We start from the raw sequence: 27,691 nt of genomic DNA on the forward strand, positions 1-27,691 counted from the left end.
TGCGAGAGGAGCCGCGGCTTCCCCGTGAGGAGAGGAAAAGAAAGCAGCGCTCGCCGGTGCAGGCTGAGGGCGCCGTCCCGGACCGCGCTCTGGCTGGGCTCCTATGGTGACAGTTCATGGGATGTTTCCCATGGCGTTTGCTTTTTCCTTCTCTGGCTTTTTGTCGCAAAGAATAGACATCCGAGGGATTTGGGACGAGGGTTGGAAGATGGGAGAATTTGGGGGAGGGGCAGAGGTGGGATTTTGTCAGCCAGAAATGTTCTGTCAAAATAAAATAAGAATAGGCTCAGTCGTGTAAGCTGAGTGGTCATGGGCCGAACAGGTAAAACTTTGGGAAAAGTGATTCCTCGTGTCTGGTGGTTTTAGAATTTCAAATGACAAGACTGAGACCATCCAGCAAAGCAAAAATGCATAAAGGTCTTTGGAAATCATACGGAGGCTATTTCATGGGAGCTGTGCTGGTTTCTGTGTAAGTTGGGAGTTTGGTAAATTCCTCTGTCTTCCAATAAGGCTCTGTGGGTTTGGATTTAATCATTCACCTTGGTATTTGGTGGCTGATCCCTAGTCACCAGCTGAATGTGCCTCCCGGCCGGCCTCAGGCTGCAAACTTTCATGTGGGCTGCCTCGGGCAAGCAAATATTTGTGAAAGAAAGGCCTTTCATCTGTTCGGCCTTCCTCCTGAAAAATTTCACCCTCTGCTGCAAAGAGTAGAAGGTCAGGCTCTGGGCAGGCCCAGGAGATTTGGGGGGACAGGGTGGGTGGAGGGAGCCTGTTGAGGGGTGCATCTCCATGCCCTTGGAAAGTATGCCCGAGTGCCACATGCTAGGGGATCACCTCACTCACTGGCCTGGCTGCTGACTGACCGCAAAAGAGACCACATCCAAGGCCCTGTAGTATGTGGTCAGCTGCTGGCCTCAGGTGGGTAAGGAGAGTAGTAATGTCCACCTTTTCCCCGAGAGACAAATATGAAATGATTCTGAGCGTGCAATTTTAAGGTGAATCCTTGCTTTGTTGCCATTGAAGAAAGCCCAGGCAGGAGCTGGTGGCTTCCTTCCTCAAGTCCTCCTTGTCCTTGCTGGGAGAGCCCTCTAGTTTGGAAGAACCGTAAACACCAGTGTGATAGGAGGCCAGAGTTCCCCTCCTAACGTGCTTGTGGAGACTCCCTAGTGATTAATCTAGAGAGTTTAGAACACACAGCGCTGGCTTGAGGCTTGTCCTGTGCTGGGCTTTATTTTGATAAGCAGTGACTCTATCTTTGAAATCCTCCATGCCTATCGCTAAGTCCTGGCTGTGTTTTCCTCTGGTTCTCCCCAGATGTTTCTTACCTTTAGGGAGGAAAGGGTTATCTGCCTCTAGGAGCCTTGTTTCTGAGCTTTGCTTCAGGGTCTGCTGGCTTGTGGAATGCAGCGGGACAGCCAAGGAAAGGTAGGTCCTGCTGTCTAGCTTTTCTGTGTGCTTTGAACACTAAGAAATGCTGTGAAAGCACAGGATCCTCCCCAGAATACAACCTCAGCCATCTTGATTGGAATTTGAGATGTTTTATTTAAAATTTACTTATGACCTCTCATATCTAAATGTATTTTTCAACCACTTTCTGTAGATCATGTGCTTAGGAACAGCCTGGCCATACCGGCAGACTGATCATCAGTGTGCTAACTACCCTAGAGTTTTCTGCTTCTTAGTTATCTCCATATATAAAGTGTGTTTTTTTCTGTGTGTAGATGAAGGGGTTTAGCTGCCCTTAGGAACAGATGCCAAGGTGTATCTCAAAGAGGAAAAGAAAGAGTGAAAGTAGTTATATAGAGAGGGAGAGGCCGTGGCGTGGACGCTGTTCCTGCTAGTTATCTCTTGGCTGGTGGGTTATTACAGAAGTTTTTCTGCTTTTCTTAAGTCTGAATTTTGCAATGTTTACTTTTGAAATATTTTTATATGACTATTATAATTAGAAAATAAATAAAAATGGGAAAAATACATGGAATAGTGTGAACTCCAACATCTTCATAAAACCCTGGCTTTTTTATTCTAAAGCTATTTTAAAACAAAACAAAATTAGTATGTTAGAAGTTTAACAGAATATTTTAGAAATATTTACATGGGGAACTTGATATTCATGATGGTAACAGAATAAATTTCTAACCTGTTAGAAATTTTAGCTATTTTCCTAAGTAGCCTCGAATTCCAAAGCATTTAAAAAAAAATCTTACCCTATTTCTCTCCTTTCTTAATGACTTATAACCTTTCAGAAATGTTAATGAGGTACTTAGGGTCTTATAAAAGTGTGTGGGGAATAACCATAGCACTAATTGTGTGACACAGAATTTAGAGGTGAAAGCAAAAACAGAAAAGGTGTGTGTGTGTGTGTTTTCATGCTAGTTGTGGAGAATCAAGAACAGAAGATATAATATTTATTTAAAAATTGAGTGCATGATATTTACTATTTGCATCTTAGTTCCCCTTTTCTCTCTTTGAACCACTCATTGCCTTAGCACTAACCAAACCGGCAAGATTAACGGTCAAGATCCTTCTGATCTTAGATCCAAGTTTTCCACCTCATTGTTTTCTTTCTGTTCTTCTAAAGTGATTGCTTCACAAATTAAATGTCCTTCTTATGCCTTCTGAGTTCTCAGCAAGTGCAGGGCACAGGCAGAGCTGGTCACTGGATGTACAGCACTAGGTGAGGACTTACCCAGAACTTAGCGTGAACCATGTGGTTGTTTATTGAACAATTAAGACTGGAAAGGAAAATGGAATGCTGATTGTTCATAATAAAATACACAATTCTACCATTGCAAAAGTAGCTGTAGAAAGCGTTAAAAAAAAAAATCCCTGTGTCAGTTAGCAACATGGTCCACTCTGGTTTCTTTTATGTCTTGGCTATTTACCTCTTGTTTAAATAAAGTACATTGTTATATATTAATCATAACATTAGACCTACAACTTGTCAGTTGAAGAAATATTTACTCTGAATTGCCAACAATTTGAGGGACCAATTACATATTAAGTATGGAATGTCAGTGCATACAACTGAAAATGTGGAGGTTTTTCAGAGGAGTAACAGTGTAATCATGGCCTTTGGAAGTGCGGCTGCAGTCCTGCGGTGGCTTCCTGGGCTCACATGGACACTAGGCTTGCGGAGACTGGAAATAGGGCAGTCTCCGTGGCTCAGGTGCCCTGCAGCAGAACCTCCCGTGGTTTGCTTCTCATTTATTCTCTTCTCCAGTGTTTTTCTTTGATGGTCATTGAATCTTCTAAGTATGTAATATATTTTCAAAGACATATTTTCCTAACCCTACCAAAGCAGCTCTTCATTTTCAGAAAGTTGTTTTTAACCTAAAACATAAATTAAAAATTACTAAAAGAAAGAGACAAAGACCCATTCATCTGCCAGATTATTGAAGCTTTTAAAAAAGCAATGTCAGTTGGTGGTGAGGGCACAGTTAAATATATTATGAACTGCATTATTATTATTATTTGTTAACAATAGTGATGTTGTTAAGTTACAGAAATAGAACTTAAAGTCACAACTTATTATACTAAGTTATGAGTGATGATGACTAATGATGCAATTGATAACATAAATACTATTATTATATTAATACAGGTTAAGTTGCTATCAATTGTAATGTATGCATATTAAGTTATATATGCTTAAACTAATATTAAGTGTATGAAAGTAAGGGTAAGATATTCAGTGTATAAAATTGCCAATATTTGACCATGTTTGACCTGCAAAATTATAATTTTGTATGGTTTAGCCTGATATATTTTGTGACAGAACATCAGAAAATACTGCACAGTTAAAAGTACAAATAAGGACTTAAAATAAAGCTTGGATTCCAGCAATGCTGTTGATATTTTGGTTTGTTTCCTGTTGGTGTTGTTCCTCCTGTGTGTATATATGTATTTAACAGTACTGTAACACATCAGTCTAGGGTTTTATATCCTGTCTGTTATTTAACATGGTAGCACAAACATTTCCTTGTGCCACTAGATACTTAGAAGCACAGCATTATCCTATGTACAGTACTTAGAAGCACAGCATTATCCTATGTACAGTTCACCGTGTTGTATCAATGTACTGTGGCAGAACCTTTTTAGCTACTCATTCAGTGGACATTTAGTTCAATATTCTCTCAAAAATAAAACAGGTAAATATCCTTGTGTGTGTGTGTGTGTGTGTGTGTGTGTGTGTGTGTGTGTGTAGGTCCCATTATTTTGTTAAGACGAATCCTAAGAAAGGAGGTAGGGTTTTGGAGGTTTAAGATTTTATTTTCGTCCCCTCACCATTTCCAGAGGGGGAGGCAGGTCTGCACAGAGCCCCTCAAGTCTCAGAGCCACAGGCAGAGCTGCAGGTCGCCTGGACCCCACCAACAGGGGCGCTGTCCTCAGAAGCTTCAGGAGTTTGCTGTGTGCTATATGCTAAGCTATCATGGTTTATTTGCATTTGTTTGATTTCAGGAGAGTGAACACTTTTTTCCCATATTTTTAATTGGGTACATGTCTTAATTTTCAGTTCACATTCTAAGCAGATTTTAAAAAGGAAAAAGCTGTGGTTGATACAATGTTTGTTAATATTTTGTTTCCTTTCACCATCCTGAGAAGCCTTATAACTCTTATTTTTTATAAATGAAAAGGGAGGTGGCAGTGGTGCCTTTTTAATGGATCCACTTGCAACTCTCCACCTAGTGACCACAGTAATACCTCCTAGACAGCAAAGTCTGGCGACCAGGTCTGTTTGTCTTTGTATTCTACAGTGGGGAGCCAGTGCCTGGTGTGTCCCCTGCAAAACAAGCATCTCAGTGAATTGGGGCTGGAGTAAGGGTGCAGCACCCGCTCGCTGACATGAGCACTGCCAGGTGTCGCTGGCCCTGCCCTCCTCAGCCTGTGCCATTCACCTTGGTGCCCTTGGGTGGGCTCTGCACGGGTGCTAATGAGGCCAAGGTCAGAGGTTCCATCTGCATGTGACCTATTTAGCTTTGTTCTACATTGTGGCCACAAGTTGTGCTCTGTCCCCCATGACTAGATGCCTTATACATGCATGCTATTAATTACAGAGAGGACAGGCGAGAGGGAGGGGACAGGTCTCCACGGTGGAAGGACCTGAAGAACCGCTAGTCCAGCATCCCCACTGTACTCTCAGGGGAAGACTGTGACCCGAAAGTGTCCTTTTCTCCTCCTGTGTAGTGTCCTGGGCTCGATCCAGCTCAACACACACACACACACACACACACACACACACACAGCCTGCAAAGCAGACATTCTGACAGTGAGGGGAGACAGCTCAACCCCTCTCTTAAGTGCCAGTGGATATAGTTAGAATTTATGTTATAATCCTAGCCATTTGAGTCTAAAGACAGAGCCAATGCTTAAAGAACTCAGAAATCTTTCACAAAGAGCATTGCTTTAGGTGGTCTCATTCAAGTTCTTTAGAAGGGACAAATCATTTTTGATGAAACTGTATTTGCAGTGATTTGGGAAAAGAAAAATTTGTAGGAATAAGTGGCTTAAGTCAAAATCAAATTACCTTTTATCTTCTTAAACCAATGATCATTTCTATTTTATGGAATGACCATTTCCCCAGTCCCACAGAGGCTAAAATCCATTGTATTACTTCTCTCCTTGAGAATTACTTATTTCTCCTTCTTTTTCATATCTCCTCTGCCACTTCTGATTGCCTACCCCTCACTTCCATCTCTGTCACCATAGTCCTCCCTTTCCCACCAGGACACCACAAAGCCTTTTCCTTGCCTGGACCCATTTGTGGTTTCCCATTACCCGCTCAAAAAGTCTCAGTTTTATTAATGTTAAAGCCAAGAGTTGCTGTTTCTATATAGATTTTTTTTTCTTTTAGTTCATGCAGCAGGTTTTGTGATAGCTCCATGTCACTTAGGAAGGACTGAATGCCCAAGATGACTCCAGTCCTGGGAGGGTCACGAGCAGCCCAGTGGTGTGTTTGTGAGTGAATCACTCGCTGAGCACTTGGACACAAATACTAGCATTGTCATCAAGACATGGCCAAGCCAGGGATTCACCTGTGTGTGACTGTGCATGTGTGAGAAGAGTTGTCTATGAGAGACATCCTCATTGCAAAGACTGAAAGAGAATTTTTCACCTTAAATGTAGTTTTTAAGTTTAATGCCACCATATCTTCTATATTTTCTTATTTATGTTTAGGCATTATTTGGGTAAATTAAGAAAGTTGTTGATTGTCAGGAAAGAAATATAAATGGATGAGCATGGATCAGAGCCAGACAGATGGGGTTCAGCCCTCGGGTCCGCCACTCAGTGTCAGTAGCCTTAGCCCCTGGGCCTCAGTCCTCTCCGTAGTGTGCCACGGTGTGAATGTACACCGGAGGGTTTGCTGGGAACAAGAAATGCAGCAAAGCATGCCAAGGAGCTAATAGTAGTGTATGGAGTGTGCCAGACACTCGTGGGTGGTCGGTGGCTTCTCCTTTTGTGTATCCTGATTGTGGCTGTCAGAAGCAGGTTTTTACTCAGGGTTCATGGGCTGTTTATTGGGTTGAATTGAGAGATTCTTAGTGAACTTGTGCACCTACTAGAGCGGATTTCAGGCAGCTTACAGAGGGTAAAGGATTACAAGCTTGACCATTCACCATTTTAGCTGTTGCGTACCTGTCCGAGATGTGAAATGTGCAGGTACAGTCATAGCGACAGTTAGATTTGCACCAGATTATGTCATATGTGTGCAGCTCTCTGAGTGGATGTGTGGGTCATAGAATTAAGCGCTATTGACTTAAAATGCTGGCATTGAAGAAAAACTTGAAGGGGCCATCTTTCTTTTGTTTTGTTTTGTTTTGTTTTTGAGACAGGGTCTCACTGTGTAGTTGAGACTGACCTGGAACTCACTATGTAGCCCAGGCTGGTCATAAACTCACAGTGATCCTCCTGCCTCAGCCTCCCAAGTGCTGGGATTACAGGCGTGCACCACCATGCCCGGCGAAGGGGCCATCTTTCTAGTCCGGTGGGCCACGGGTGCCCAGTCCCCTGCCTCGCACTGTGGCGGCCTCTCTGATGATGGGAGTGCATGGGGTGGGGCAGCCCATCCACTCGGCAGTGAGGATCCTAGAGAAAGCAGGGGCCCATGTCAGGGACCGGAAGTCCTCATGACTGAAGAGATCTGGGAGGAGAGAGGTCAGGGCTCTGTGTGGATGTGGAGGTGAGTGGGGCCGGGTGGGGAAGGGGGGCCTCCCCGTGAATCTTTGTGGCTGTCACACAGGTTACGGCTGGGGTGCTGCTCAGCCCCAGCCCTGCACCGCTCCACTCAGCTGCTGGCCTGAGCATGGAAGCCCGGAGTGCATGCTGCTGGCCTGTGAGAAGAAGAGGAGTTTCCATCAGTCCCAGCCTGTCAGCCCTCAGACCACAGGGGCAGGTTAGGGCCTCTTGATGGCTGCACCTTTGCTGACAGTGTTTGTCGTGCCACTTAAGATATTGCTAAATATGATTGCAGGTGACTTGCCTCACCCCAGAAGGTCAGTGGCCCGCATGTGTGTTCACAAGCGCTTTTTCTTCTTCACCACTCTGGCAACTGGGCTTCAGGACAGCCAGCCCTGGCCGCACAGCCCATGGGTCTGGGGACTCTGGCCTCACCCACCACGATTGGTGGCTAAGTTGTTTCTGTGTTCCCGGGCTGGTCACACCCATAGTCTCACATGTAAGAGGCAGCCTGTCCAGTGAAGTCCTGTGTCACGTGGCCCTTCTCGCCTGTGTGCACTCCCTTCACAGGTGCTTATGCTGAGAGCACACGGAGCTGGGACACGGGATGTGGCCTTGTGGACCCTGCTCGCCAGGTCCAGCTTCTCTGTCCTCCCTTCTCTGAGTGAGCAGCCCGTGGCCTGCAGCTCCTCTGGTCTGGCCGCGGGAGCATCTGGAGTGTTAGGGTTGCCGTGGTTAGTTGTCCGGGGTACAGGAACCCCACCTTGTCCTCCCCAAGATGGAGAGGCCCAGGGAAGTGCCTGTGGACAGTGCAGCCCCACCATGGCGATGGCCTGGACTTTCTGCCCCTGTGGCTGGCTGTGCCAGGCAGGGCACGCTTGTGGACCCCAGGGAAAGCTCACACATCTGAAGCACAGTGTTTTCCTCGCACCTTTGTGGGCCAGCAGGCATTTCCTGGCCGTTGTGTGAAGTGGCCAGGGACTGTTTCCAGCCGCTGGAGTGGTGGAGCTGAGCTGGCCCAGCTCCCTGACCTGGCCAGCTTTCGTGTGCTGCTCACCCGGGCCCACAGCTAGCCTGCATGGGCGCAGAGGCGGGGTGCCAGATGTGACTGGGATCTCTCCTGCCCTGTACAGACTTCTGTCCATTTCTGCTCTCCTCTCCTGGTCCTCTTGCCTTCGGAAAGATTATACCAGGGCAGTCTGCTGCTCAGGAGCTATGCTGAGGTGGCATTTGGGCGTGGACCCCCTCAGCCAAGAAGTTCGACTCGTCCCCAAGGTCATTGGGAAGAAACTTATTTCTGTGGAGCTGGGTGTGTTGGCTCACACGTGGAGACTGAGGCAAGAGGATCGTGAGTTTGAGTCCATCCTGGGGAGTTTAACAAGTTTAGCAATTTATCAAGACCCTGTCTCAAAACAAAAAAGAGCTGAGAATATAGCTCAGCACGGTGGCCCTAGGTTCAAAATAAAGATTCACGTGGAAAGGAGAATTTCCAGAGTTCTGTGGTCTGGTGTGTGCCCTTGATTGGCATGTTGTTTGCTCGCTGGGAGACTGAAGACCCATTTCCTGCTGCCAGTTAACCGCCCAGGGAGTTGCCTGGCAGCTTCTCTGGCTGCTTCCATGGAAGCCCGTTGTGCTGTGCTCTTTTGTGCAGGGTGAGAGGTGTGTGTATGAGGTGGAGGCAGGGGGTGTAATAGTACAGTGATAGTTTCTCTTTTTAGAAACATAAAATAGTAGTCACAGCTTCCATGCCCATGTTTATGCCGTCCTCGCCCCTCCAGCCTGAGGATTTTAAATGAGGGGGCAAGAGGCTGGTGGGCAGGGTTGGACGTTCCTTTGCTTAAATACTATGCTGACCAGATGTGCTTCATGCCTGTCATCTTAGCACTCTGGGAATCTGAGGCAGGAGGACCTCATGTTCGACCCTAGCTTAGACATCTTATTCAGACCCAATCTCCTAATAAAAATAAAAAAGGGCTGGGATATAGCTCAGTTGGTAGAACACTCCTGGATTCAAGCCCAAGCACTGAGAAACAAAAAACAAGAACCACTACTCAACATTTTCGTTCAAGAGGCATCTGTCCTTGGTGCGATCCTCTGCCACATCCCTATGTCCCGCTGCCCCACGAACACTTGGCAGGGCATTGGGTATTGGGAGATCACCACTTCCCTCTTTGGGGCTGCCTGGGGTGGGGAGAGGGACTGCGGCTTTGCAGGGACAGCTGGTCACCCAGCGCTCTCTCCTGTCCCCCTAGTGATGGGTTGTGCCACCATGGCGGTGCCAGCAGGCGAGCGATGGTGAAGCCAGCACACCATGTACAGTGTGGAGGACCTGCTGATCTCTCACGGGTACAAACCACCCCGAGACCTCCCAGTGCCACGTGGGACGAAGGCTGATGGGCACGCACAGGCGAAGACAAGGACCAGAGGCAGCCAAGGCCTGCAGAATGGGTGTGAGGATGGTGCTGCTGCCCTGGCTCCAAGCAGGCTGGCCCCGGGGCCAGGCCCCATGAGGGCCCCTGAGGCCCACCGCAGCACACCAAGGTGCCACACGGAGCACCACAGGACTTCTGTTTCCGGAGCTCCAGAGGCGGGGTAAGCTCCCCATTGAACCAGTAGGTGCTTTTGCCTTGGGACTTTGGCTCTGGATTATGCATAAGTAAACTCTCCCACCTTTTGTTTGGCTGGGGCAGGGGAGGAAAGAAGGGTCCAAGAGGAGGTGCTTCTCCTTGTGCGTTGTGTGGATATCCCAGCCATACTGATCACAGTGCCACCGCAGTGGCCCTCAGGAGCCCCACGGAGTGACAGGTCGTCCACTTCTCTCGACAGCCTTCTGCTCAGTTGCTTCAGATGGGAATCATTTTAGAGTCTGGTAAAAGCTAGTTCATGTCTATTCATGCAGTCTTGGTACATTGGCTTTCTTATTAATCCCTTTCAAAATTTTGCAGGCTACAGAGCATTGAGCGGGAACTGCCTCCCTTCCATTTGTGAAAAAGAGGACCATCCTTTGATATTCACCTGACTCCATTGGCATCCCCCCTGCCCCCTCGCACACACATTGGCCGGCTGTGGGGTCCCATCCCCACACAGCTGCCTCTGTGGGTGTTTCCTGATGGGCAGAGGAAACTCCAGCAGCTGGCCTTGCAGTAGGCAGTGTGCAAGAGCAGCCCTGAAACTCTCTTCCAAACAGTTTCAGCTCTGAGGAAACCTCTGTTGTCTCCTCACAGAACTGTGCCTATCTTTAAAAGTGCATTAGGACCAGAATAGCTTAGAGAAGAAGAATCCTTGGAGATACAGAGCATGTTACAGGGCTGGGACCTGGAAACACCCAAGGGCAGGGGTCTAAGAGAAGCAAATAGAAAAGGTGGTGGAATAAGTCTTATGGAAAGGCACTGGTCTTCCCGAGTTACAGGTCACCTTCCCCGAGAAGACTTCTTCCTTAATGGGGCGTGATTGGGAGGGCTTTGCTTTATTAGAGCATTCAATACCTTGGTTCCTGAACAGAGGCAAGAGTTCCTCTTCCTGCCGTGTGGGAACCGGGCTTGCGTTACACGTCTGAGCTGTCATGAACGAAGGGACAGGGTTCGGGGTGGAAAGCATAGGAGCTGTGCCCTCACCTTGCCTCCCGGAATCCCACCACCCTCTGCTTCCTTGGGCTTCACACTGTGGGCCATGTGCCGGCTGTGGATCTTGGAAAAGGGCTCTCATGCATAAGTTGGCTGGGTTAAGATAGCCTTAATTACTCTCAGACAAACTTGTGTTTGATTTTCTCCTGCCTTCTGTGCTTTCCAGTTTTGTGCTGAGTGTTTCTCTGTCTTTCAGCCTGGATTGCAAGGTACTGAGTTCGTACCTTGGTCCTGTTTCTTCTGTATTTCCTGGGGAACTTGGTAGTGCTGTGCAACAGTGGTTACTTGGTGTATGCTAATTTTTCAAATTATTCCTTGCACCATTGTGACAGCCGCTGAAAAGTGGAAGACTTTTCTTAATGCGGTGAAACAGGTGCCGTGGAGCCCCTGCACATGTGCGGTGTGCGGCATGTGGGGCCCTCCTCACACCTGAGCCTGACTGGAGTTGGGTTTCAGAGCAGGGGCAGTAGGACTCCCCTTAGCATCCTGAGTGGACACTGTGCTCCCCACCCCCTCCACATCTGCTCAGCGTCTGTGGCCCCTGGTATGGGGTAACAGGGCCCTGAGGACCATGAGGGCTCTAGCCAGTCCTGTAGGTGGGGAGACACAGCCAGTTCTGCAGCCATCAGTTTCTGTCACGAGTGAGATGCTCAGATGGGGGCTTTAGATGTCATCAGGGTGTCTTCATACGGATGCCTGAGGGCTTGACAGGGTCTGCTTCTTCTGCATGTTTCTGAGATGTGCTGATTAGCTTGGGTGATGGACAGTAGCTTTTGGAGTGAAGTTGTTGTATTGTTCAGCTCTCTGTTTCTGGGACAAAACACCTGATGTGCACAATGTAACAGAGGATAGACCTGTTTTGGCTCATGGCTTCAGAGTTTTCAGTCCGTGGTCAGGTGGCTCGAAGGCAGAAGCATCCTGGGAGGAGGGCCTGGCAGAGGAAGGCTGCTCACCTTATGGCAGCCAGGAAACAGAGAGCAGGGGAAGAACAGGAGAGAGCTGCATCCTTCTGGGACACGGCCCCAGTGGCCTAGTTCCTCCAGCCAGGCCCCTTGTCCTAGCATCCCCTCAGCTGTGAACTCACGATGCCCTGTTGACGAGGTCAGTGCCTTCAGGGTCCAGGCACCTACTAGTCCCTGCATCTGGATGGCATTGCCGTGGGGAATGAGCCTTCAACACAAGGTCTTCAGGCTGACCCTTCATGTTTAATTGTAACAGCTGCCTTGCGGGGTAGAAAGGTAAAGAGCACAGGAAGTGTGCTTGAAATATATAGTGAATGTTTGAAGCTTCAGCATTTATTACAGTGAAAGGCATACTGCCTTTAATTCCCCTCACAAGGCTCCCTCTTCCTTTGAGCACACTTATCCCAGCATCTTTCTGCTTTTGAAGCATTCCTGGGAGTCTTCATTTGTGAGTGTCTTTCCAGGGTATAGTCAAGAATACGGTGAAGCTGCTGCCAAGAACCATCTGACAGAAAGACAGGCTTGTGAAATATTACGGTGGGTCCTCGCCACCTTATCCCTTGGATCTGGCATCTTGTGTCTTCTAGCTTTTCCCCAGAGTTAAGATGACCGTGAAAGGTAAACCTTTTGAATCAATTCAAGACAGCAGGGGAGCCACAACAGCACAAATGAAGACACTCAGAAATGAGGATTTCCAGAAGTGCTTCAGAAAGTGGCAAGAATGATAGGCTGTGTGTGTGTGTGTGTGTGTGTGTGTGTGTGTTACTAGTGATATTAATGGCAGTATGTCTTTTACTGTAATACAATTTTTAAAAATATACACATTCATGTCATTTTTGGTCATGCCTTGTACATATTTGCAAAACTCTTACGTCGGTGCCCAAATCCTCATATAGGGCTTCCTGAGCCGGCCTGAAAAGACACTTTGTTGTTTAGTAGCCAACTGGTACATGAAAATAGGAGACCAACAGAAAGATAGGCATGGAAGAAAATCATCTTTCTTCATTAAAAAAAAAAAAAAGTGCTTTGGGAGAAGACAAAAAGGAACCAATAGTTACAGATTTAAAAATGCAAAAAAGATAGGCTGTGTGTGTGTGTGTGTGTGTGTGTGTGTTACTAGTGATATTAATGGCAGTATGTCTTTTACTGTAATACAATTTTTAAAAATATACACATTCATGTCATTTTTGGTCATGCCTTGTACATATTTGCAAAACTCTTACGTCGGTGCCCAAATCCTCATATAGGGCTTCCTGAGCCGGCCTGAAAAGACACTTTGTTGTTTAGTAGCCAACTGGTACATGAAAATAGGAGACCAACAGAAAGATAGGCATGGAAGAAAATCATCTTTCTTCATTAAAAAAAAAAAAAAGTGCTTTGGGAGAAGACAAAAAGGAACCAATAGTTACAGATTTAAAAATGCAAAAAGACAAACCCACCGGACCATGGCTTATGTGAATTCTGAATCTGAAGGCCTGCACGGCACACTGCCAGGACCCGGCCGTCAATCCCTTGACAAGAGCAGCTGCAATCCTGCTGCCTGTCCTGTCTGGCCTTGTGGCCAATGCTGGGCCAGGCTCCAGGGCTGGAAGGTACACAAGGCCCAGGGTGGCCCTGTCCAGCTCCGATCCATCGGGATCATGGCCCCACAGCTCGTGCTTATCCTCAGCACCCCACTAGTGTTCTGGGGAGGGTGGGAGTTAAATTGGTTTGTGTTATTCTGGCAGGAGGAGGCAAGACAGGACGTAGGTAATGACTTTGCTGTGGTGGGAGCCAAACCAGGGCCTTGCATGTGCTAGGTGAGCCTTCTGCCAGGGAGCTGCGGCCCAGCCCAGGGTTGTTCTCTAGCTGAAGAATGGAGCTGTTGTCAGGCCCAACTCTCTGAAGCCTGGCCCAGCCAACCCCTTTCCCTCCAGCCGAGGAAGAAATGCATGCTGCCCTGTGTGTGTATAGCAGATGTAATAGGCACAGTGCTGCTCCTCTGTGGCCTCTGTAAGGCCGGGCAGGGGAAGGCAGCAGTGTCCTCAGCCTGGGGCTGCTGGCGCTTTTGCCGTAGTCCCATAGAGCACTGCTGAGATCCAGGAGGAGATGAGAGTGGCAGTTCTTAGGCGTCGGGAGGCAAAGGACTGTGCAACCCTGTTAGAAAGCAGACGGGACCTAGAGTTGATTCGTGTTTGTTGATCCAAATTACTGATTTCAGAGAATGTACTTGCTGTCGCTACTCAGTATGGGGCTGTTCTTCTCGGGGTCTCTGAGCTGCCACACGGAACCCCAGAGCAGGGCCGTGTCCAGTCTGAGCAGCTTCCTCCTGGCTCACCTGGCCACGCTTTCCTGTGGTACTGTGTGTGTGGGCACCTGGGTCCCTGGCACATCCTGCTCCCTCTCCACCGCCCACCTCAGAGACCCCTCCTTATCAGTTCATCTCCATCAGTTCCTTCCTTGCAAAATACTCTGTCCTGTGAACTCTTCCAGCACTTTCTACGGGGCTCAGGAATCATCCGCTTCCTGCAGGCTGAGAACATATCTAATTCATCTCTGACGTGGCTAATTCCTATTTTAACATCTTGCATTCAGTGAACATTCATTCTGTAAATAAAGTCACTAGGCCCACAGCCTAGGTGTCATGTGAGTGCTGAGTGTCCAGAGCAGCAGGCTCACTGGGCCAGGAGGCAGAGACAGTGTGCAGTGATGGGATGTGGGCAAGATTGCACCTGGTCTCCTTGCTGGTCTGCTGAGGCGGCGGCATTGATGGCTTCATCCTACCCGTGTGTGCCAGCACTTGGGACATGCAGCGAGCACAGGAGTGGGGAATGGTCACAGACTGACAGGGCTTCTGGTGGCTGAGAGGTTCCTGAAGGGGAAGCTTCCCCCGTTTGTAGGTTCTCTGGGTGCCAGAGCTGGGTGAGAAGGTGGCAGTGTCACAGGGGGCAGCTGGAGTCCCCCACCATCCTCAGGCGGGAGAGGAGGGAGGGCTGGGGGCTGGAGTGCTGAGGCCATTCTGTCCACTAGTGTGTCTCCGTCTCCAGTGTAGCTGGGTGTGGCCACCTCTGTCTGTGTCCCTCCTGTCACAAGTCTCAGATCTCTGTTCCTTCCTGGACAGTGTCTTTTTTCCACTAGTTGGGCTCAGGGTGAGTGACTTTAAATGCCTTGTTCTGCATGTGGATCTAGCGGCAGATCCTGCTGCTGACTGCTGCTGGTGTCCGTTTCTGTTCTGAGATCGTGTCCACATTGCCGGATGGGGCCTTCTGCCTGGTGAGGGTGGGGAAGGACAGGTGGGCCAGGCTGGCAGGGACAGATGTGGAAGCTGGAGACTTGGCCACATCGGGGCTTTGCTGGGATCGTTGTCCAGGCCAGGGACGTTACCTTGCTTACTTTGTGGAGCGTGGCCTCAGCTCACGCACTGTGCTACAGAAGCAGCCCACAGGCTGTCCCCAGCGTGCTGGCAGACACACGCCGCACAGATACACAGATGTCAAGGGCCGTCCTGTGTTATCTGGATGCACAGGAAGCAGCCGTCTTGGATGCAGGTAGCCATCACTGAGGAATAGTGAGCTGTTGTTAAAATATGTAGAAGACTTGTCAGGCACTCATGGTTTCCTTAAGGTGTTTCCTGTGAAACACCAGGACCAGAGGAAGCTGTAGAATAACTTAGCACAGCAGAGGTTTGGATCTGCAAGTCACACCACAGCAGGCTCTTTGCTGGGCCCCAGGAACTCTGGTACAAAGGTTCTGTTCATTAAGCACGAGGGTGACTTGTAATTATCTCCTGTCATCAGCAGCAGTTGTGACTAATTAGAGGCCCAGCTAAGGGGAGAGTCTGATGTGGTGGCGTGGGGCCCTCACCATGGGAGGTTTGTGTCTGATGAGTAAACATCTATCCCAGACAGCGCTACTGGATATGGTAAACAGTGGGTTTTCGGGCCTTTTTAAACTTCTCTCAAATCATATCCTGCTTAAAATGGTTTTTCCAAAAAGGAAAGCTCCAGGTTTGACATCTGTTTCTGTGTATCTCCTCCTCTGCAGAACGATAACCCCACACGCTATTTGTGTTTTTAACGCTAGTTTCATATCCGAGTGGCTACCTTGGGCTCTCGAGCAAGGAAAGTTTGGATTCCTGAGCTGCGCGTGCAGGAGCACCCAGGAGGACTCGGCTCTCACTTCGTCCCTTTGGAACCTTTCCTTCGGGGCTCTTTGCTTTTGGCAGAAGCAGCGTGACCATCCGGAAGTGCCCGGGTCCTGGTGTGCTGTGGCACATGTGCTTGCGCTGCCTCTCCCTCAGCAGCTTTCCCATCAAGCAGAAGCTTGCCCCCCTTCAGAAGGGCTGTGAGGAACAGGTGCTTCTAGGGTGCACAGGAAGGCGTCAGTGGCGGGGGCGGCACAGCCACTGAGAACTTGCGCACAGCAGGCAGGCCGGCCATCCGTCCCAGGGCCAGCACGTCCGTGGGGAGTATGAGCTGGAGTGTGGGGGGTTCGAGGGCTAGGGACACCGGAGGGATGCCGGGACACGGGCTCAGCAGGTCCGATTGTTCTGCTTCTGGCATGACCACCCCTCGGAGCTCCAGGTGAAGGACGAGGGGCCTGGACCAGAGTCGGTTTGACATCTGCCATGTCCCACTGTGGTCAGAGGGCTGTGAGGCGGCTGCCTCGGGTGCAGTGACGGGAGGTGGACGGGAGGCTCTCTGTGCACCTCCGACCCCGGCTTGGCCTTCAGAGACGCTCGAGTGAGCGAGTAAAGGTGAGGAGGGTGGTGGTGGGGTTATGAGTAGGAAGTGGAAACTGGGGTGTTTCTCGTGTCCTCTGCGACACCGAATGGACTACACCAGTAAAGGTAGTTTACTTGGTAAAGAATCCGAGTACTCATGTTAGGAGAGTGTGCGGCCTTAGGCATTAGCTTTCCCTGGAGACCATGGATTGGAGGCTGCTCTTCCTGTTGTTTAGTGAGCTTCGTATCGGTTAGCTCTGCCTCATCGCTGTGGAAGTGGGTGTGGCTTCGCCCTTAGAGACCAGGCTCCCTGAGATGGGCAGCAGCTTGCTCTGACAGCCCCCGTATCACCATTTCCTGTTATGGATCCATTTCCTGGCGTATGGAGCATGCTCTGGACACTAAGATGACACTGATCTGAAATAATCACCCCTAAAGATGAACACTTAGCTCTTCCTCTGGCCTCTGTGTTCGCTTGTGCCTCCTTCCACGGTGGCTCAAGGAAGAACTTCAGTATCATCTGTCCACTAATAATTTATCTTAGTTGGGTTAATGGCAAAAACCACCAAAAACAAGAGCTTTAAAAATATGTTCGTTCCTGTGCTAAGCATTTTAGGTGTATTATCTCAGTCCCTTGTTGCAACTCTAGAAAGCAGGGTATTTCCCATTGCTTCTGTGCAGGTGAGGGCAGAGGCAGAGAGAGGTTGAGGGTGTCACAGAAGGCCAGCAGTCGGAAAGTGCTCGTCCTGGTTACTTTCTCATTCCTAGGACAAAGTACCCAACACCTGCGAGTTAAAGGAGGTGAGCGAGGTTTACTTGGCCCGGAGTTTGTAGAGGTTTTAGTCCATGGTGGGCTGGTTCCAAGGCAGGGTGGTATGGCAGAGGAGAAACAGCATTAATGCCACTGCATGGTGGTGAGCAGCAGATCAGGGGTCCAGGGAGGAGCAGGGCTTCAGAATCCTCCAGGCCAAGTGCATGGTGACCCACCTCTTCCTACTAGGCTTCGTGTGCCAAGGTCCACCCAGCTGTAAGCCGCAGTGGGCTCATCCTGTGCCAAGTGTCACACAGACATGACCCAGTCACCTCCCTGACTCCCCACCTATAGGACAGGAGGCTTTAGGAGGACATTAGGATATGAACCACACCGGCCCTGAAGCCTGCGCTTTCCCTGCAGTGTGAGGAGGACCCAGAGCTGCTGGATGATCAGTCCTTGGCCCTTGCAGGTGCCCGACCCTGGCTGCCACGTGGACCAATGACAGTGCTCTTCGGGGGTGTTCTGCTTTCTTACACCTGGACGTGTCCCTCCTGAAGGTAGCAAGCGAGTCAGAGGTGATTAGTAAACTGTACTGAATGCAGGCGCAGCTGCCAAGTGTGTGGACACAGAGGAAGGAAATGTGTCTGCTGCACTTTTTTTGCCAGGGTCTACCTGGTAGCTCCGGTGAGGAACTACTTCTCTCCTGCAGAGGCTACACCTGTGGGTGGTTTCCGCATGGGCTCAGTCATACCCGTCCATCCTAAGGAGTGGGGTGACTGACCACTGCCATCTTGGTGTGGATAGAAGTGGAGGTGCCTGTGCTCGTGTAGGGGCTGCTTCCGGAGTACGGAGGACCCAGAGTGTCACCAGCCTTCAAATCCAGTCATCACCAGTGCGTCGGTGCCGTTTCAACAGTAGAACAAGTAGCCTCACTTTCCTGACTGACCTCAGTGTGAGGTGGGGTCTGTGAAGCAGGCCGCCCTCTCTGAGAGGGGCACCCAGGGCAGGGAGTTGCTGTGATGTGCAGGCGGGGGCCCACCCTGTATCGGAGCAGTGTGGCACACAGTGGGGACCCTCATGGCCATGCAGGTCTCCCCTACCTACTCTCCTAGGATTGCTTGGCTCCCTCCACGCAGATCTGAGGTGCTCCTTCCGCTCCCTCCCTTCCCTCTGCTTTCTTCTCTTTGCCTGGGTTTGTCTGGCCCACGAGAATGAGAATTAACCTCGAAAGTACCCCTCAGGGCTGGGGTACAGCTCAGCAGGGGAGTGTTTCACTTGCTTAGCATGCCGGAGGCTTTGTGGGTTTGATTCCAACACTGAAAACAAAGCAGAAGAGAAGGACATAAAGAAAAGAGAAAAGGAGAGAAAGAAGATAAGAAGAGGGAGGAAGGAAGGGGAGAAGGAAATAGGGAGGGAAGGGAGGAAAACCCCCTCTTCAGCCAGTGTTGCTTCCAGTCCCTGATTTTGTTAGAGACTTTGAAAAGATGTAAAATGATTTTAAGAGTTGGTGTCCTGTATCCAAAATACTTGGGACCTACGAATGTTTCTGGTTTCAAGGCTGATTTTTTTGAGGGGTGTCCCCACAGGAATTGCTAGTTAAATATCCTAAACATCCTTAATCAGAGTTCTCCCAAGAATTTCAGACTTTGCCACATTTTGTGTTTTCAGATTAGGGTTACTCACCCTGTTGTAGTAGAAATATAACTGCAGTTTCTAAAATGGGCCAGTCCTTTGAGTCAGCCCAGCTGTAATTTCTGCTTCAGAGGGACGCAGTAAGCTTGAGGCAGAGCCTGATGAGGGGGGCCTCCGACTGCCTTGCATATCTAAGGGTCCTCACTGCACGTGAAGAATTCAGAAGTCCTCGTTCCAAGACTCAGAAAACCTGGTATCCGTGGGAGCAGCACCGGTCCAGTCTCCCAACCAGGTTTTAAATATTACAGCCCCAGGTGGCTCTGTTGCGCAATGGATAGCGCATTGGACTTCTAAATATTATAGCCCCATGGTAGAGGTTGGCCATGCAGGCTGGACCGCTTCCAAATGCCCTTTCCCCCTTTATGAGCTGATTTTGGTGGAGCCCAGACCGAGCTCAGCAGTTGGAGGCCAGCATGGCTGAGTGACTGACTAGGGGCCATCACCCCAGCATGACAGCAGGGGCTTTTCTCAGTGATCACTGTGCCCGTCATTTAGACGTCTACATTTGGTGTCTTTTCCGTGTCCAAAAATGCATTTCACTTTCTCTTCCAGACCCAGTATCAAGTTTGTGCACTTTTTAACCAAAAACTAACCCCCTAACTGGTGCTCTAGCTCAGCTAATCTACACGGCTGTCCTCTGTAGTCATTTACTGTGAGAAGCAGGCATAATAGTGGTTCAGCAGTCTGACCCAGTGTTTGTGGATTTTCTGGTTAAAACTCTGCTCTTGCAGCCTGTAGTTCGTGCTCCAATCAGATAGTGATGTCCCTCCGTCATGTGTCCTGAGCAGCTTTGTCTCTCCTGACTGAGCTTTAATTTATGCTAACCTCTCCACTTCCATCTTAATCTGCTCTCCATCTCTGGTTGCCCCTTTCCAAATTCGGCCTCCTTGCTGCCCTGCATTATGGTTACCTGCATGGTGCGGTCTACTTAGTATCTCACAGTGGCTGAGAGGTACAGCTCAGCTTCCTGGCCGGGGGAGCTGCCCGAGGAGCGCATTCTGTAGGGCAGGACAGCTGAGCCCTCACAGAAGCCAGTAAGCACCTACGCCCGCAGTTAGTGAACAGGAGTCACCCTGCGGATATGCCCACAGCACCTTCTGCCATGCCGGTCTGCAGAGGAAAGCTTCGAGAAGGAGGAGGAGGACGAGGTGCCCACTCTGCTGTGCAGCTAGACTGAAACAGCTGATCCTTCTGAAAGCAGGTGGGCTCTGAAAGAGCAAGCTGGGCTCAGCCCTGAGCCATCCACCAGTCCCGAAGGTGACCTGCAGTAGCAGCAGGCACTGCTAGACTGTAGGCCTGGGTGCCATGATGGATATGTTACACCAGGATGGGTAGGACTCGCGTGGGGCCTCCCTACCTCCCATCAGAGGCCAGGGCTGGGATTGTGTCTGGGGGAAGCAGGGGTAACCATGCTCCCATGGAACCCCCAGGGCAGGCAAGCAACACTTCAGCCCCGGACCTGGTCCCCTGCTCCCTGGCACGGTTCTAGATTGAGCTGTCATGCATCGGTGTGGCTCTCAGAGCCCTGGGACCTGCCGAAGCAGATCTTAGGAGAGCATTGACACAGAAGTTACCATCTCACACCACCACCAGTTCTCAGTGCCAGAGCTTTACTTTTTAAAAGAAGCACGTACTTTACGTGCCAAGGGGCATCGTAACGCAGGCTACTGGCACACACAGGTAGCCTGCCTGTGGGAAGAGGTCACCAAAATTCCCACAGGTGCGCTGGCTCAGGCCAGCTTTAATACAAATGTTTGTTAAATGCTGCTTTATTGTTTTCTGGGTTGTAGGGACTGAATTTTAAATTATTTAAAATTCTTAAGATCACTTCAAGTTTCCCCAGTAACCTGTGTTTCCCTACACTGGGGCGTTGGTGTCTTGTACAACACCTGCAGCTCTGGACCGTTAGACTGAAGGTGAGAGCATTTTTATAAGGAAAGGAAACTGACCCCCTTCCCTCTGCAGGAAAATCACTGTTTATGTTCTTGTCCTACTTATGTCATTTTGTATCTGTCTTCCTGTCGTGCCGCGGTGGCACGCACACGCACACCAGCACCTTGGGATTCAGCCGCCTCTGCAGGCACAGCGCAGTCCCTGCAAGGCCGCGGTGGTAATTGAGAAAATGAGCTGCGCCCATGCAGCTCCCCAAAGTTGCGGCTGAGGGGTAAGAGTGGTGCTCTGGCCCCTCCTCCCTCCTCCAGGACGGAGGAGGAGGAAGCAGATGGTTCTGATGCCGAGCCTTGGCCACACCCCCCTCGGGATTTGTTGCATGTCCCTCTTCCCCAGTGTAGTCTGTGACAGTCACGGTGTCTGAAGTTAGAGTTTTTAAATCTTGTCCTAGAGCCTGATGCCCTCCAGCTGGTGGGTACCGAAGACTTGGAAATGCTTTCTCTTCAGCTTCTCGTGCCGTGTGCAGCATTCAGGAGTCCCTTGGGGAAGGTATGGGTGGGTGTGCGTGGGGACCAGGAGGATGACTCCTCAGAGCCTGATGCAGGAAATACTCTGCGCAGCCTTGGAAACCCAGTCTCCAAAGGTGATTTTGAAAGCAACAGGGCAACTGGCCTCCTCCCATGCCCAGGCCTGGGAGCCTGCACTGCAAGGAGTAGGTGTGCAGAAGCACCTGGCCGTTGGGCAGCACATACTTTGCATCAAAATGATTTAAGGTATTTTCTGCCTATAATCTATAAGTTAGTCAGGAGTTCCCTCACTCCTGAGGCTTAGAATTCCAAAATGAGAATACTAATACGAAAGGGGCTGGGGTGTAGCTCAGTGGTACAGCACTTGCCTAACATGTATGAGGCTCTGGGTTCAATCCCCAGCAATACAAAAAAAAAAAAAATAGTAATGTTAAAGACTTCATTTTCACCAGGGTGTCTCACAGAGCAGCACCCTTTACCTATGTGCAGGGAATGGTGCCCCGGTCCGTGCCCGGGCCTTCCTGCCTGCCACACTGCACAGGACGGTGGATCCGGCGGACTCACCTCTCGAAGTTTGTACTCTGTCCTGTCCCCAGCTGAAGGGGGCTGCATGATGGGAGTTATTCAGTGCTCCAAAAAATGACCTTACTGATCATCAAAGAAATTCAAATTAAAATAATGAAAAGTTACTTTCACTCATCTAATAAGGAAGAAAGAATTGTAGTAAGTAGGAATGAGAACATTTAGCAAGACCAGCTATACACTGGAACAATTTTCCTGAGGTCAGCTGGTTGATGCACACTGTGACCCCCTCATTCCTGACCTAAGGGTCACCTAATAGAGCCCGGACTCAGACCTGCATAAGTTCTGGGGGCGACAGTGTTTCTCAGGGTGTGTGGGCATGGATTTATGTAAATGTCCCACATTGGCACAAAGGCTAGATGACCACAGATGTGTGTATACCCACATATAAATATATGTTTTATCTGTACATGCACACACAGGTATCATGGGATGCTGGTTATCCTTGAAAGTAAAGAGCTTGAGGGGTTAGGAGGTGCTCTGGAAAAGGGAGAATGCACCTTCACTCTTCTCAGATTAGAATTCTGTCCCAGCCTCTTACTGTAACTTTGGAAAGCTGATTAATCTGCCTGTGCCCCGGTTTCCTTATCTTTCCTTACCCAAGGGATAAGTTTAAATGAAATTGCCCACTGGCATGCTTAGTGGCCAGTAACTGTCAGAGTTAGCAAGTTATTTCTGTGCCCGTTCCCTCCCCTGCCAGCAGGAGTGGCAGGCATCCTGACCCGAGAGGGGCTGCTGTCCGGCCCTGCATGTGCACCTGGCACGAAGCACCAGTGTCTGGGGTTCACCTGTCGCTCAGACCGAGGTGAGGACATGGGTCCCCGGGAGAACACTAAGGCGATTTGTGGGTCACACAGACACGCAGACCACACACAGCAGAACACACACCTTAAAGTGACCAACTCTGAGAAGGGAATTCAGAAGCAGTTTTTGGTTTTGGTACTTTCCTATATTCTCTCAACAGTGAATATATTTTACTTTAATGACTTATAAAAACAATGATTTTACACTTGAAACATGCTTCTCCTCAGCCTGTGCATAGCAGTTGGGCTCCTGGGCTTGATTTTCCCAGGCAGTGGTTTTCCGTGTCACAGCCCTAGAGTCTGGCCACATGCAGATGGTGTCCTCTCGTACCCAGTGTCCGGCGCTGTCCAGATATTTCCTTCACTTGGGTCAGAACAGTGATTCTAGCCCCTGGGTGCATGCTAGAGTCACTTGGGGAGGTTTAAGATATGCTGGTGATGGGCTCCTCTGGGCCGGCCAGTCAAACCCACATGCATGGGGTAGACCCTGGTGTCTGCATTTTTTAAAGGCTGTGTCAAGCAGGTGGTGCAGAGCAGCCTGCTCCTTAGGACCTTCCCTGCCTCCCACAAGCGGAGCCCTGCCTCTGGTCAGTCTCAGAGCCAGTCCTAGCAGTGTTTCCTAGCCATCTGCAGAATCCCCCAGAGAGCTTATTAAGAATGCAGATCTTGGGGCCAGACGGAGCTCATGGAAAGAGACTTATCCATGTGTACAGCTGTGTGTCACTTAGTGGCAGGGCCACATTCTGCGAGAAGCATCAGTAGGCGATTTTGTCGCAGGTAGCACACGTGGCCAGTGGATGTGAAGCTGAACGCAGAAAGTGAGGCGCTGCCCGCATGGTGCAGCGTGCTGTCTTACAGTCAGTCTGTGCTGCAGTGACGAGAGAGGTGAGTAGGACATGCACAGATCCGTGGCGCAGTCATGGCCGTAGGATCCAGTATGATGTCTACATAATCACGTGTGGTGTGTCTTCACAGGGCCAGCAGGGCAGTAGGTGTGTTTCCATCTGCCTACCCACAGGTATTGAGTTCCACTGCACTGTTACCAGAGCTATGAGGCTGCTAGGTGTTAGGGATTTTCCAGCTGCGTTGAATCTGAAGTGACCATTGTCATAGGTGCAGTCTGGGCTGACCAAAGTGTGGTTCTGTGGCATGAGGCTGCATCTGACCAGCCCCCTGGATGAGTCTCACGCCAGACCAGTGTCTTCTGCACGCTGGGGACAACTGGGGGTCCTGGAGGGATTTTCGTGTGCAGGATTCTAACACAGCACACCCAGGATACAGCCTGGACATTGGGGTTTTTTAAGTCATTGCAGGTCTGGATATGCAGTTGTGTTTGATGGCCATCAGTAGAGGAAAGTCCCAGGGCCAGCAGCGTCTTTGGCTGGAAATTTGATAGGTGTGAAGTATGAGCCCTGCGCAGTCGTGCTGCATCAGACTTGGGGTAGCACTGTGTGCCTTAGGATCCTCAGTATTTCTGACCCTCATGGAAGCATTAAAAGTGGGCTCCCCGAGGTGCTCAGCAGGTCAGGCTGAGCCAGGCCTGGACTGTAAGTGGTCTAGGACTGCACTGAGCCCCCTTGGGCCCATGGGTGTTTTCAAGTTGTGAGGGTCTTGACATCTCTGGGGTACAACCAGCATCCCTGGTGATCCTGCGGGCAGCCTGGTGCTGCCATCTCTGAGCCCTGAGCCCATGCAGCTGTCTTCCAGCCACAGTGATTGCGACTTGTTTTCCTCAAAGTGGGCAAAGAGTGTGGGGACCAATGTTTTGACTCAAAGGCCCAGTCACGCGTCAGGGAAGGGCACATTTCTCCTGTGAATCACATCCGTGCTTCTTTTTGTTTTGTAGGTTTTATAACCAGCCTGCCTTAGCATGGTCCTCTCAGCCCCATATCGGTCATGACCAGGCCTGTCGGAGAAGAGGTCAGAAGGCCAGCAGCTCGCTGGGCCCGCGAGACCAGGATGAGCTGGAGAGCAGAGGAATGGCCCAAGCCCGCAGCCTGCCTGTCCCCGTGAGGGAGGGCCCATGGGAAGTCGGAGGAAGGACAGAGCACGTGATGAAGAAGGCAGTCTGGGAAGAGGAGCCAAGGATGTCAAGTACTGCTAAGTGGCAGAACACGAGCTTCGGGAGCTGGGACCAGCCGAGGAAGTTAGGGAGGCAGATGTCTGATGGTGACGGGGAGAGACTGTTTCAGGATCTGTACCCATTCATTCAAGGCGAGCACACACTGACTTCTCAGAACAAAAAGAAATCCCAGTCACTACCTCGAGTTCTCTCCCCCGAGAGCCTGAGTTCCATGGAAATCCCCATTGAACTAAATGTTGGACACTTACCAGGTGTTCCCAGAGTGCCCCCGTATCCTCCCAGTTGTGCACCCCATTCGGAATTGACCAAGAACTCTGGGAAGGCTGGCTCCTCGGCCCCCTTCCCCCGGCCGAAGTTTGGGAGACCTCTCAAGCCCCCGTCATACAGCTCACACCCACAGCCCAGGGGCGGGGAGCTCGGCAGCCTCCAGGACGGCCAGCAGACGGACCTGCATGGCCCCTGCTTCCCCAGAGCCAGCGAGCCCAGGTCTGAGCCCAGTGTGCCCGACTGTAGCCTGGAGCCCCCAGTTTATGTGCCTCCGCCTTCGTACAGGTCGCCCCCCCTGCACATCCCAAATCCCTACCTGGAAGATACAATGCCCAAACACACGAGTGGTGGCCACGGCCCACAGAACCATCCCACTGAAAAGCCCGGGGCCAGTGTCCCACTTCCTTCTGGCCTCCTCAGAACTGGAAATGAATACGGTGCCAGCCCAGGCTCTCCCCGAAGTCTCCATCCACACCCTCGTCCTGTTGCCACCTATGAAGGCTCTGTTCAGTACATACCCTTTGATGATCCTCGGATTCGCCATATCAGACTAGCTCAGCCCCTGGGTTTTGGTGAAGGAGTGAAGCCTGACGACAGACCTTCTGACACCTGTCCTGTGTCTCTCCCAGAGCCAGCTCAGAGGAAGAGGCGCTGTGACGGTGCCATTCTCAATGCACAGAGCCTGACACTCACATCAGGGAACGAGAAGGGCCCGGCCTGGGTTGACCCTGGCCCACAGTGGCTCTGGGGCCAGCTCCCAGGGGGTGGAGAGCATGCACACTCCCCTGACCAAAGGGACCACTGCTTCTCGAGGGGACAGCATGGCCACACAGGGAGCCACATTTTCTCCTCAGACCCACAGGGTGAGAGGACCTGTGAAGCCCACACCAAGCTCAGAATGTTTGAAACTGGGATGCAGACCAAGAAAAGTTCAAAGAAAAAAGCAAACGAGACTATATTTTGTTTGGTTTCTATCCCAGTTAAATCAGAATCCCATCTGCCAGAGATAGATACGAACAACAATGACTTAAAACAGAGCGCTGATAAGAAGCCCGGGCTTGATAAGAGCCTGGCCTTGCAAGAACAAAGCCTCCTGAGCATGTCTTCCACTGACCTGGAGCTGCAGGCTCTCACGGGAAGCATGGCTGAGAAAACAGAGTTCCCAATGCAAGATCTTGGGGAACCAGAAGGGGACAAACAAACAGATGACCTCAGATTCGTCCACCTTGCAGAACACAGAGCGCTCAAGTACTCTGGCTCATGGCCAGGGCACCAGTATAGGGACCAGCAAACACAAACCAGCTTCCCCGAAGACTCTCAGGGCTCACAGCTGCTGCCTGCTGCAAGGCCGGGGGAGCTGAGTGAAACGGCCCCGAAGTGTGTGGACCCCACTGCCTCCGGCATTCAAGGGCATGCAGCCCCAGGATCCAGGGACCCGAAACGGAAGGCACACGGCCCTCACCTGAAGGGCCAGATGCCCCTGAGCCCATCCAGCCACAGTGCTTTCTCCAGGACTTCCCCGTCCACCACTCAGGCCCCTGTGCCCAGGGCTGGCCAGGGTCAGCCCTGCATGGATGTCTGTGGGCAGGGAGCCAGCCCGGTGGCCAAGCCCGAAGTGGTGAAGGGGGAACCCGCTGCGGGCCCCTGCAACAGCAAGCAGCTGTTCGGCCAGTTTCTTCTGAAGCCGGTGAGCCGACGGCCCTGGGACCTGATCAGTCAGCTGGAAAGCTTCAACAAGGAGCTTCAGGAGGAGGAAGACAGTCCTGATGGCAGCAGCGGCGGCAGCAGCGAGGAAAACGAGATAGAACAGCGACTGGAAGACGATGTCGGTGCTGGTCCGAAGAGCTGGGGCTTCCATGATGACAGCCGGGAGAAGAGAGTCGCGCCGGGGCTCCTGGTGCCGGATGACCCCGGGTGTTGGTCAGGAAGGGCGAAGGGCCGGTCTGAGAGCGGGGACCTGAGGGCCGGCCTCCCACTGGCCCGTCCTCCGTCTCCCAGCTTCTCGCAGGTGCAAGGGGGCCAAGGTGAGCTTTTCGGGTCAGCAGGTAGAAGTCTGGTGACAGAGACTTGGAAGCAGGAGATTGTCAACGGGATGGATGAGCTTTCAGTCAGCCCAGGGCCCATGGAAACAGCGGTGTCTTCAAGACCAGGACACACAGAGCCAGCGCCCCCGGCCTGGCTGGCCGCCCCGAGGGGCCCAGCAGAAAGTGAGAAACTGGGCAATGCTCTGGGTTCTGTTCTGCGGCTCAGAGCGGTTCCCCCAGAGGAGCGGGCTGCAGGGACCCCGCTGACCCTTACTGACAAAAGCAGAGGCCTCTCTGCGCCGGACTTACGGTCTGTGGGGCTTGTGACCAGACAAGAGCCCAGCGCCAGTGAGCTGGACAGGCCTCCGGGTGAGGGAAGCGTTGCGGACGTCCCCCCAAGCCCCAGCGAGTCGCTGCAGGCGCGGGCAGCGCGGATCCTGGGCATCGAGGTGGCCATGGAGGCCCTGCTGCCGGGTGCCGGAGCTGCAGGCCCGAGCCTGTCACCTGAGCTGGACGCAGGTGCCCGCAGCCTGGAGCCGCCCAGGGACGGGCCCCTGCCCACGGTGAGCGCAGATGCCTTCTATGGCAGGAGGAAGTGTGGCTGGACCC

At 51.0% G+C, this 27,691-nt stretch overlaps 1 protein-coding gene across 1 annotated transcript in view; it reads left to right on the plus strand.

The window, feature by feature from the left end:
- The window catches only part of Jcad (junctional cadherin 5 associated), a 39,600-nt gene that overhangs the window by 639 nt on the left and 11,270 nt on the right, over positions 1-27,691 (plus strand). Inside the window, exons 2-3 of the mRNA XM_019210340.2 lie at positions 9,426-9,765; positions 24,555-27,601. Of these exons, the coding sequence (XP_019065885.1) occupies positions 9,485-9,765; positions 24,555-27,601 (3,328 nt within the window). The 5' untranslated portion in view covers positions 9,426-9,484. The remainder of the gene's footprint in view (positions 1-9,425; positions 9,766-24,554; positions 27,602-27,691) is intronic.

This window comes from Fukomys damarensis, unplaced genomic scaffold (assembly GCF_012274545.1).
Source record: "Fukomys damarensis isolate Sample0158 unplaced genomic scaffold, DMR_v1.0_HiC HiC_scaffold_19, whole genome shotgun sequence".
NCBI classification, from domain to species: Eukaryota; Metazoa; Chordata; class Mammalia; order Rodentia; family Bathyergidae; genus Fukomys; species Fukomys damarensis.